Source organism: Canis lupus, chromosome 15, assembly GCF_048164855.1.
Source record: "Canis lupus baileyi chromosome 15, mCanLup2.hap1, whole genome shotgun sequence".
Lineage (NCBI taxonomy): Eukaryota > Metazoa > Chordata > Mammalia > Carnivora > Canidae > Canis > Canis lupus.
Window position 1 is genome coordinate 42,288,098 of NC_132852.1, and position 10,028 is coordinate 42,298,125.

A 10,028-nucleotide genomic window follows, 5' to 3' on the forward strand; every position below is an offset into this window, starting at 1 on the left:
GATGTCTATCCACCTAAGACGAGATTGATCAATGTAAAAAGTACTAGTCAATGGAGTTAATGAAGCGGTGAGAAGTCTGAAACAGAGTCTACATGCCAATGTGGTTCGATAGCCAAGATGTGTTGTCGAATTAAAGGACCCAGTGGCAAAGTAGGTCTCGGCTGTGTAATGAACAGTTGCATGTGTGTGGGAGGAGCGGCTGGAGACGCTTACCCCCCTGGTGGTGCTCAGAGATCGGATCTGAGGGGCAGGTGAGAAAGGCATACTTCTTAAGTATACTCTCCTCATCATTTCCTTCTTTTTCTGTAGGCAAAATAATCAAACAGCTATCATGAAATGTGTAAGGTCAGCAACCCTTCTCCTGAGCACTTCTAGAGCTGGCTCTGCAAGCCAACGATGTCTCCTCAGTTTCTGCACCTTGGTTTTGGGCCAGAGGAGGGCTTGCTTTCTCCTCTCCGCCCCCGCTGATGGGTCAGTTTCAGCGGGGCAGGGATGTGTTCATGCCAGCAGGTATTCTCCGCAGAACCCCGTCCAGGGTGAGTCCAAGAACCTGCCCGGTCCTGATTCATCCCCATCGGGCCTTGGTGTGTCCTGTCTCCTCCTTGTTTTCCTCCCATGTCGTCAGCCCAGGCGGTTGTCCCCATTGCTGTTTCGCTCTCTGCCCCTCGATGTACACCTAGCTGAGAATGTGTGCCTCCTCTGAGACAGAGATCAGATTGTGTGTGTGTGTGTGTGTGTGTGTGTGTGGGTGTGGGTGTATGGGGGGGATACAGGTGTGTACAGGTGTGTTGTCTTGGGATTTAGTGGGTCCCGCCTTCTTGTGGCATAGGGTAAGGAGCTGGGGACTCACACGACACCGAGCTGACAGTGCACTGGGTGAATAAGGCCCAATTCTTCCTGCACATGAATTCCTCACGTCCCTGTTCCCCTTTCCTGAGCCAGCAGCCTTGATCCTTTATTCACACTTCAGTGAGAGTTAGCGGGTGGATGAAAGCCGTGGGACTCACCTCAGACAGAATCTTGCCCAAATCAGAAGCTGACAGCAAGGGTTGACAGGCAGGTGGAGGAGGGGCTGTTTTTTTCTGTGGGCTTAGATTTCCCTGATTGCCAGTAATCACCGCCCCCACCCCACCGGGCACTCCAGGTCTGCATCCCTTCATCTCCTCTGGATGGTTCTCACCGGTTTCAATCCTTGGATGCTACAGCCATGCAATATCTTGGCAAATTCAAACTCCTCTCTTCCATTCTGAGCATCCTTTTCATCTTTGATCCCCTGAGAAGTTTGCCATGAATGTCCTTGAAATTTGTGACGATTTCATGGATACATAACCTAATATGCCGATGTCAGCACAATCCATGCTCAGTCCTGGTTTTTCAGGTGACGACGACGATGACAGCTAGCTGCCGGGTGCCTTTGCACTTTGTGGATGAGGCATTTCTGTGCAGTAACCATGCCTTTTTAGCCTTGTCATTCTTTCCAGATTATTTCCAGGTGAGAAGACAGAGGGACAAAGCAGATCCGTAACTTGCCCCAAACCCTGCAACCAGGAGTGCTGAGGCTGGCATTCCAGCCCACTCCTCGGAGGTCTGACACTCTTTGTAAGCATTACCCCAGCTAGGTCTCAAAGGAGCGGTTCATCTACCGATGTTAACAAACACTGGCGAGCATTGAACACAAGAACTGGAAAGCAAGGCCCGGGGGCTCCCAGGCAGAGGGGGCAGGTGGATGCTGGGGTCTGCTGCCGGCACGGGGCTGAGATCCACGCCCAAGCTACAGCTTAGTGCTGCCCCAAATGATGTGGTTTTCCTCGTCCATCCTGCCTGCCCCCAGGGCCTCCGTCCATCCCTGCCCGCCCCTGGTGACTCTGTCCACTACTCCCCACTCCCTGTGACTCTGTCCACCCCCCACCTGTCCCCTGGTGACTCTGTCATACCTTTTCTCTCTCAGGACCTCAAATACCACATTCTTCCCTCTGGAGGATGACCTTGCTGCTTGTTTCCCTGAGGAAAGCAGGCAGTCAGAAGAGAACTGAAACACACTCCCTTTTTGGGGTGGAATTGTGTCCCTCAAAATTCACATGTGAACATCCTGATCCCAGGACTTCAGAGAGTGACGCTATTTGGGAGGGGTCTTCAAACAGGTAAGTTGGAGCACCTGGGCGGCTCGATGGCTTGTGTCTGACTCTTGATTTCAGTTCAGGTCATGATATTAGGGTTATAAGATCGAGGCCCACATCGGGCTCTGCACTGGATGTGGAGCCTGCTTGGGATTCTCCTCTCTTTCTCCCTCTCTCCATCCCCTGGCTCCTCTCTCTGTCTCTCTCTCTCTCTCAACAAAACAAAACAAAACAAAACAAAAAAAACACCAAGAGATGATTTAGTTAAATGAGGTCATAGGGAGGGTTCCAAGTCAGTGTGGCCCATGTCCTCATAAGAGGAGATGAGACACAGACACACAGGGGATGGCCATGTGACGACACGGAGGAGATAGCTGTCCACATGTCAAGGAGAGAGCCTGAGGGGTCCACAGCCCTGCTGGCACCTTTGAGGCAGACCCCTAACCTCCAGGGCTATGAGGAATCAAGATTGTTAGTTCGCCCAGGCCGGGTGCTCTGTTATGGCAGCTCCCTGAGACTAAGAAACCCCCACGATGCCTGTCCCCTCTTGCACCTGTGCCTGTGCTTGCTGCCTCTCCTGGGAGAGGAACGATGCATCTATTTTGTGCATCCACACAAACCGCTGGTGAACTCTACTCAGTATGAAGTAATGGATGTTTCTAAACCTGGCTGTCCTCTCATGGGTTCAGAATTTTTTTCCTGAGAAAATCCTATTTTCCCTGTAGGAGCCTTCCAGCTCTCCAGACACCTGGTATGATCAGCCACGGGGTGACCATCTCGTTCTCCTCAATTTCCCTTAAAGGATACTAACTTTGATCAGCTGGTTGGTTGACGTTAGCTCCCCAAATGGAAAATCTTCATTTAGGTGCTTTCCAAAACTTTGGCAGCTCTCATGGTTTGCTCCAGCTAATAACTGCTCTACAAGAGGGAGGGAAACCGGCCCTGATTTGTGTCGTTTTCTGATTTCCAAGGTGCAAATTCTTCCACCAGGACTGATGCCAGCTTCCAAAGTGAGGTCATTGAAGGAGTGGCACACTGCTGTACATTTCAGTAACTTTACGAGCACAGCTGATGGTAAAATGCAATAAAATAATTAGGACAGGATGGATTTTGAATATTTGCTACCTTTCAAAAATATAATTTGAATGTATGTTTATATAACTTACCTTGAAATAACAGTTGTAGTTAACAATCAGCTTGCAAAATACCTAAAAATTAACAAGGGGTGTTTGAGAGCTGGTCTCCAGCACATCACTGCCTGCTTATCACTTAGCAAAACCCTAAAGTCCATTTGTCCCTTTAGAAAGTCTAAATTTTATACTTTGTGCATGCTTGTTCCCCAGAGGACTTTGTATTTGGACCACATAATTCCTTTTGGCTGAATCATATCAGAAGCCCCTTTCTGCATCATGACAATTCCCTATACTGTGAGGCAGGGATTTTCTCCCACAAAAGAAGCTGAAAATATCACATTCCTTTGTAGCTCAGGTGTAGCCACCTGGTCCAGGCTCCGCCAACTAGAGAGGCCCACTGCAGTGCTGTGATGGGAGTCCTGTGGGATCAGGGTCCAGGTTGTGGCAAGTCTTAGTAGTGAGCACAGTTACCTCTGCAGCCCCCACACACCGCCCACCCCCCACCATTCTGTGCTTTGCTCTTCCTTTCTGGAAGTTCATCCTTCCTCCTTTCGCTACAGTTCTACTGCATGTTTGTATCCCTATGTAATGATAGTTCTGTTTTGCATCTGTGTCCTACATAATACCTTGTTTTGTTTTGCATGGAGCTTCAGATGGAATCATACTGTATGCATTGTTCTGTCTTCCTTTTGCTTAACACTGTTTCACTGTTTCAGAGATTTGTCCATATTGTTGTTTGCAGCTGTAGTTCATTGATTTTTTTTTACCCCAGTGTCCATTGCATGAACACATCTCAGTTTATTTACCCATCTCACTGTGGATGGATAGCTGGGCTATCTCTAGACTTTTGCTTGTTCAGATATCTTGCTGTATTTGGCTAAGAGAAAAAGAAAAATTTCACCTCTGAAAGAGGCTGGAAGGATCACAGGTTATATCTGAATATTGCTTGGCTTAGTTTTGCATAGGGTATATAAAGAAGTTAATAAAATTGTCTCTGTCACCTTATATCTTAAAACTTTGATTTCATTGTGACCAAGAAAAGCAAAGCAAGGCCTAATGAAGCGGAGGGAATTATCTGGAATTTTAGCAGTTTGAAAGACACGATGTGTACGAAACCAGAGAACAGAGTAACAAGCAGTGTCTTCAACCATGGACATCTGAACTGGAATCCTGGAAGCACTAGCAATGCCCGCACAATTATTTACATCGGTGTAGAAATTTTAAGCCATACTGAAGTGTGAAGAAGTCTGGGAAATTTCTTAGGGCAACCAACCTACTGACCAAGTAATATTTGCTGGGTGTCTACTTTGTGCAAGGCATTCTATGAGGTATTGCAGGAAGTACACGGATGCTTACAAGATGCAAGAAAAGTTGCTCTAGACCTTACGGAGCTTATACATTGACTATGGATAGACACAGATACAAGTATGTGTGTGCTGAGGGCCAAAGGAATGGCTAGCAGCGTAACCTCTGTAAGGTTTCTGTTTTACCCCTGGATTGTAAGCTCTGTGAGAGCAGACACTGAAATAGTCTGCTTTCCTTCCTTCCTCCCTCCCTCCCTTCCTTCCCTCCTTCCTTCCTTCCTTCCGATTTTATTTATTTACTTGAAAGAGAGAGCATGAGCAAGGGGAGCAGCAGAGGGAGCGGGAGAAGCAGACTCCCTGCTGAGCAGGGAACCCTTCCCCCCACCCCGTGTGGGGCTCCATCCCACCACCCCAGGGTCATGACTTGAGCCAAAGACAGATGCTCCACCGACAGAGCCCCCTCCCCCCAGGTGCCCCCTGAAGTCTTCTTTCCATCATGTCCCCACAGTTGAAGAGATGAACAAATGAAGAGACTGGAATCATCAGGAAAGACTTTGTGGAGAAGAAAGTTCTTTTAATTTAATTATTTAATTTAAATTCAATTAATTAACACATAGTGTATTACTGGTTTCAGAGTTGGAGGTCAGGGATTCATCAGTCTGATATAACACCCAGTGCTCATCCCATCATGTGTCCTCCTGCATGCCCATACTCTAGTGACCCCACCTCCCAACCCCACCCCTCCAGTGACCCTGTTCCTAGAATTAAGTCTCTCATGGTTTGTTTCCCTCTCTGATTTCGTCTTGTTTTATTTTTCCCTCCCTTCCCCTATGATCCTGTTTTGTTTCTTTAATTCCACATATGAGTGAGATCATATAATTGTCTTTCTCTGACTTATTTCACTCAGCTCCAATACCCTCTAGCTCCATCCATGCCGATATAAATGGCACGATTTCATTCTTTTAGATGGCTGAATAATATTCCATTGTATATATACCAAATCTTCTTTATCGATTCATCAGTCAATGGAGCTCTGGGCTCCTTCCACAGTTTGGCTATTGTGGACATTGCTGCTGTGAATATTGGGGTACAGGGGCCCCTTTGGATCACTATGTTTGTATCCTTTGGATAAATACTCGGTAGTACAATTGCTGGGTTGTAGGGTAGCTCTGTGTTTAACTTTATGAGGAACCTCCACCCTATTCTCCAGAGTGGCTGCACCAGCCTACATTCCCACCAGCAGCGCTCGAGGGATCCCCTTTCTGAGAAGGAAGATCCTGGTGTGAACACTGAGAGAGGTAGCACTGACTCTGAAAAGTAGGAATTGGTGAAGGGGCTGGGCCTCGGCATTTCAGGTTGGAGAGAGGAGGAAGCCAGGCTGTAGCAAAGGGCTCGGCAGGGAATGAAGTGGGGAGGACTCTGGAAGGGCGGGGTAGGGCCCCAAAGTCAAGGTCTTGAATGCGATGTTAAGGAGTTTAATTTTCTTCTACAGTTAGAGAGAAGAACTGCATTGCAGTGTATTGAGCAGGGGAGAGAACCTATGTTTTGGGAAGATTTGTTTTAGAGGGATGCAGAAAAAGGAGTGTGTCAGCTTGGGTGACAGAGAAAACTGGGATCCCTGTCTCTAGACTATTGGGGCTTATTTGCGCAGTAGCAGTTGGAGGACGCCCAGGGTGGCAAGAAGGGACAAGCCCTGATGCACAACAACTTTTCCAAGCAGTTTCATATTTTCTACTTTTTTTTTTTTTTTTTTTTTGGCCAAAGCAAGTTACCTGTTCAGGTCCAGATTCAAGGGGGTGGAAAATAAATACCACTTCTTGATGGAAGGAGGGGCAAAGCCATAAGTCATGGGGGAGAATATATAGGGAGGGGTGAGTTCTGGCCTTTGGGAAGTCTCCTACCCTGGGCTAAGGGCTAAAGGAAACAGAAAGGTCTAGATGCTTGGAGGTTGGGTTAGAAAGAGCAGAAATGCATGCATCCACTTTCTGGAACACATCTAAATGTCATACATCTTCAAATCTGCCTCTGATTTGGAGAGACGAACCCAGAAATTCTGCAGACCATTTTGGGCAAGTATTTAACCCAGCTCTCAGAACACGGGTGTCTAGAAAAACAGACTCAGATACTGTGTCTTTTCCTGGCTCTTTTGGGCTGAGTCATTTTATTATTTTTTAATATTTTATTTATTTATTCATGAGAGACACACAGAGAGAGGCAGGGACACAGGTAGAGGGAGAAGCAGGCTCCATGCAGGGAGTCCAACATGGGACTCGATCCCGGGACTCCAAGATTACGCCTTGGGCCAAAGGCAGGCGCCAAACCACTGAGCCACCCTGGGATCCCCATGGGTTGAGTCATTTTAAAAATAAAAGTGAACATTGAATTTAAGCAGTTGGAAGCATTCCTGGTTTCTTATCAGCTATGGCAGCAGGGGCACTCCCTCAAACCAAACCTCAAGTTCTGAGTCCTCCCACTACCAACAATCTACAGTGTAATGCATTGTAGGCATAGCATATGGGGTTGACGAGCTTTTTGGACACCATCAGAAAAAAGTTTTTTAGTCATGAAAAAATTTTTTAACTCAAAATTGCAAAAGATACCAAAGAATCTAAATTCACATATATTATTAAAATACTTTGAAAGCAATTTCTATTTTTCCTTACTTCTCAGAGATGACAAAGGTCACATAGACCATAGCAATTTAAATGACTTCTTTATAGCCAAATAAATCCAAAAGTAGAATAAATATTCCTTCAAACCCAGTTTCATGGCAAAAATCCAAAATAAGATACTTCATATACAAAGAGGATGAATTACTTTGTGTGTTTGGATGTACCTAATCTAAACGTGCTGTGCAGGGTCTCGGGAAGGTCATAGAACACCCCAAGGACAGGGAGGATGACTTTATGGATTTGGCAAGAGCCTCACCTTCAGGGCTATCTACATTTTCCAGGTAGGGAAACCACTTAGATCCGCAGAGGCCAGCTTTCCAGGGGTTCACTCAACACGTGTCCGAGGCGACTCCTCCTGGCCTTGGACTGGCTTTAGCAGAGCGCAGGTTTCCCTGGGAAACCTCCTGCGTGACTCTGCCCTGTGCTGAGCGCTGTGTGCCATCATCCAGGGACCAGGAGCTGGGCGCTGCGTGTCAGAGACTGGGTGCTGAGTGCTCCAGGCCAGGACCGGGTGCTGGGTGCACCCTGCCCGGAACCGGGTGTTGAGTGCTCCGTGCCAGGGACCGGGTGCCGGGCCACGATGATTCCTTTCTGCGGGGAACGACTGCACCGAGACTGTGGCCGGCTGCCCGCCTGTTAGCCCTGAGGGAGGTACAAACCGCCGCCGCGTCCCCACCCGGATCGGGACTGGTCCTCACAGCCGAGCTCAGGCCTCCACTTCCTGGGGGCGTGGGGCGTGGCCCCGCCTCCCACCCCGGTAGGTCCCGCCCCTCGGCGGCTCCCGTTCGCAGACGCCGCGGCGCGCTCCTCTGACGTGAAGCGCCTTCCTCTGACGTCAGGTCCCGCCCCGGCCCCGCCCCGCGCCCGCCCTCCGCAGCCCGAGCGGCTTTGCCTGAGGCGGCGGCGGGGGTCGCGGTCGCCCACCCTGCGGCGGCCCGCTGTCAGTCGGCTCCCGTCCCCGGCCGGCGGGCGATGGTGCGGCGGAGCGCGCGGACGCGGGCGGCGCGGCGGCGGGCATGAGGGAGGATGGAAGGGCAGGACGAGGTGTCGGCGCGGGAGCAGCACTTCCACAGCCAAGTGCGGGAGTCCACGGTGAGCCGGCCCCCGCCCCCGAGGCCCCGGGCCCTCCCCGCCTCCCGCGCCCCTGCCCGAGCGCGCTGGCGGCCCCCCACGCCCCGTGCCCAGGTCTCGCCCTCGCCCTCGGCCACGCCCCCGCCGCGCCCCTCCCCCTTCGTGCGGGCCACACGCCGCCCCCGCGGCCCCGGAGCTCGGGGGGCGCCGCGCCGTCGGGCGAGCTGACCTCCGCGCGGGGAGGAGCGCCCGAGGCGGTCGCCCGCGCCGTCCCCTCGGCGCCCGCGTCGGAGCGGGGGGCGGACGCCGGCCCCGCAGACCCGCGAGCCTGCGGGCCCTCCCGGCGCCCGGGTGCAGAGCCGAGCGTCGGCCGCCCGGCTGGTGGCCCCGGCGGCTCTCAGACCCCCCGCCCCGCGCCGTAGGGGTGGGGAGAGCGGCGGTGTGGGCCCGGGCCGCGGTGCTGCGGGGCGGCTGCTCCGGTTCCCCGTTGGGTCCTGCCGCCGGCCTCGGGGCCCCGCACCTGCCGAGGCTCACCTGCTCGTGCTCGTCGGCCGCAGCCTGGGGGCAGGTAGAGACGGTCGGCCGGACGGTCGCCTCTTGCCGCGGCCCTGGGTGTGGGGAGTGGAGGATCCCGCTGCCGAGCCGTCACCTGGAGGACGGAGCCGTCCTGGGGCGGCGCGTGCGTGGCTGTGGCGGGACGGGCGCCCTCGCTGGTTTGAGGCTCGGGCTGCGGCCGCTGTGGGCGTTTCCGGGGTGTGCGGGACCGCGCCGGGGAGCGGGGCGCTGGGGACGGCTGGGGACCGCTCCTCGGCGGCGGCGTCGCTCGCTTCTCTAACGTACGCACACCTGGCATTTCTGTGCTTTTCTAGACGCAAGCCGTTGTAGTCAGCGTGTCATCCTGTTTGTTGCCTAGGAAGAGCATTTGCGCTTCCCTGATGAATGAATTTGAGTACCTCGTCATAGACTTAGGGTCATTGGAACTCTGTTGTGAAGCGTCTTCAAATCTTTCCCCCATTTTTAAATTCTCCTTCTAATCTCTTTAAATATTGACCTGCGCGATTTCTTTATATATTGAATATGATACCTTGGTCAGGTATATGTATTGAAAATGTTTTTGTGTTTTTTCCATTTTGTGGGTGCTTAAACTACTCGATATCCTCCGATGAGCAGAAATTCTTAATTTTTTTCTCAATTTTTATATGGTTCACTTGATCAAAAAATCTTCTTATATGGTCAGTACTTTCCTGTTTAAGAAATCTGTGCCTACTCCAAGATTATGAAGATATTCTCTGATTTACTCTTCCCATTTAGAGCTGCAGTTCATCTGGAATTTATTTTGTGTGTGTTTTGAGGTAGGAGTCGTTTTTTCCCATCTGGATGTCCTGTCACTTTAGCACATACGACCTTTGTCATGAATTGGGTAACTATAATTGTCAGGTTAATTTTGTAATCCATGCTGTTCTATCGATCTGTTTGCTTTTTGGCTTTACTTTTTAGTTAATTAGATGTTCTGTCATTGGATTGAGAAAGGGACCCATGTTATAGTAGTCAGGTGCTTTGTTACCTCTGCTACTGTGAAAACAACATAGTTTTGGTGCTGATTTTAAAGTTCTTTAGTTCTGTCCCTTGTCATCCGGCTTCCTCTGAGCCAGCACCCCTGGGTGATGAATGTACTTCACCCTCTACAGAGGCTCTACAGACACTGAACAGGCTCATTAGGGTTCTAGTCTT

The 10,028-nt window shown here is 50.7% G+C and overlaps 1 protein-coding gene across 9 annotated transcripts in view; it reads left to right on the plus strand.

Moving 5' to 3' along the window:
* The first annotated feature begins 8,135 nt into the window (after positions 1 to 8,135).
* LMBR1 (limb development membrane protein 1) overlaps positions 8,136 to 10,028 on the plus strand; it is a 146,752-nt gene continuing 144,859 nt past the window's right edge. For 2 of the 9 annotated variants that reach the window (XR_012007762.1, XM_072776823.1), the window contains exon 1: positions 8,136 to 8,318. Coding sequence is in view for 6 of the 9 variants with exons in the window: in XM_072776823.1 (XP_072632924.1) it covers positions 8,253 to 8,318 (66 nt within the window). In the remaining 3 variants the exon portion in view is untranslated. Of the gene's footprint in view, positions 8,319 to 8,845; positions 8,866 to 10,028 lie in introns of those variants that run through there. The other 7 variants (XR_012007761.1, XM_072776826.1, XM_072776822.1 and 4 more) reach the window with 6 other exon arrangements.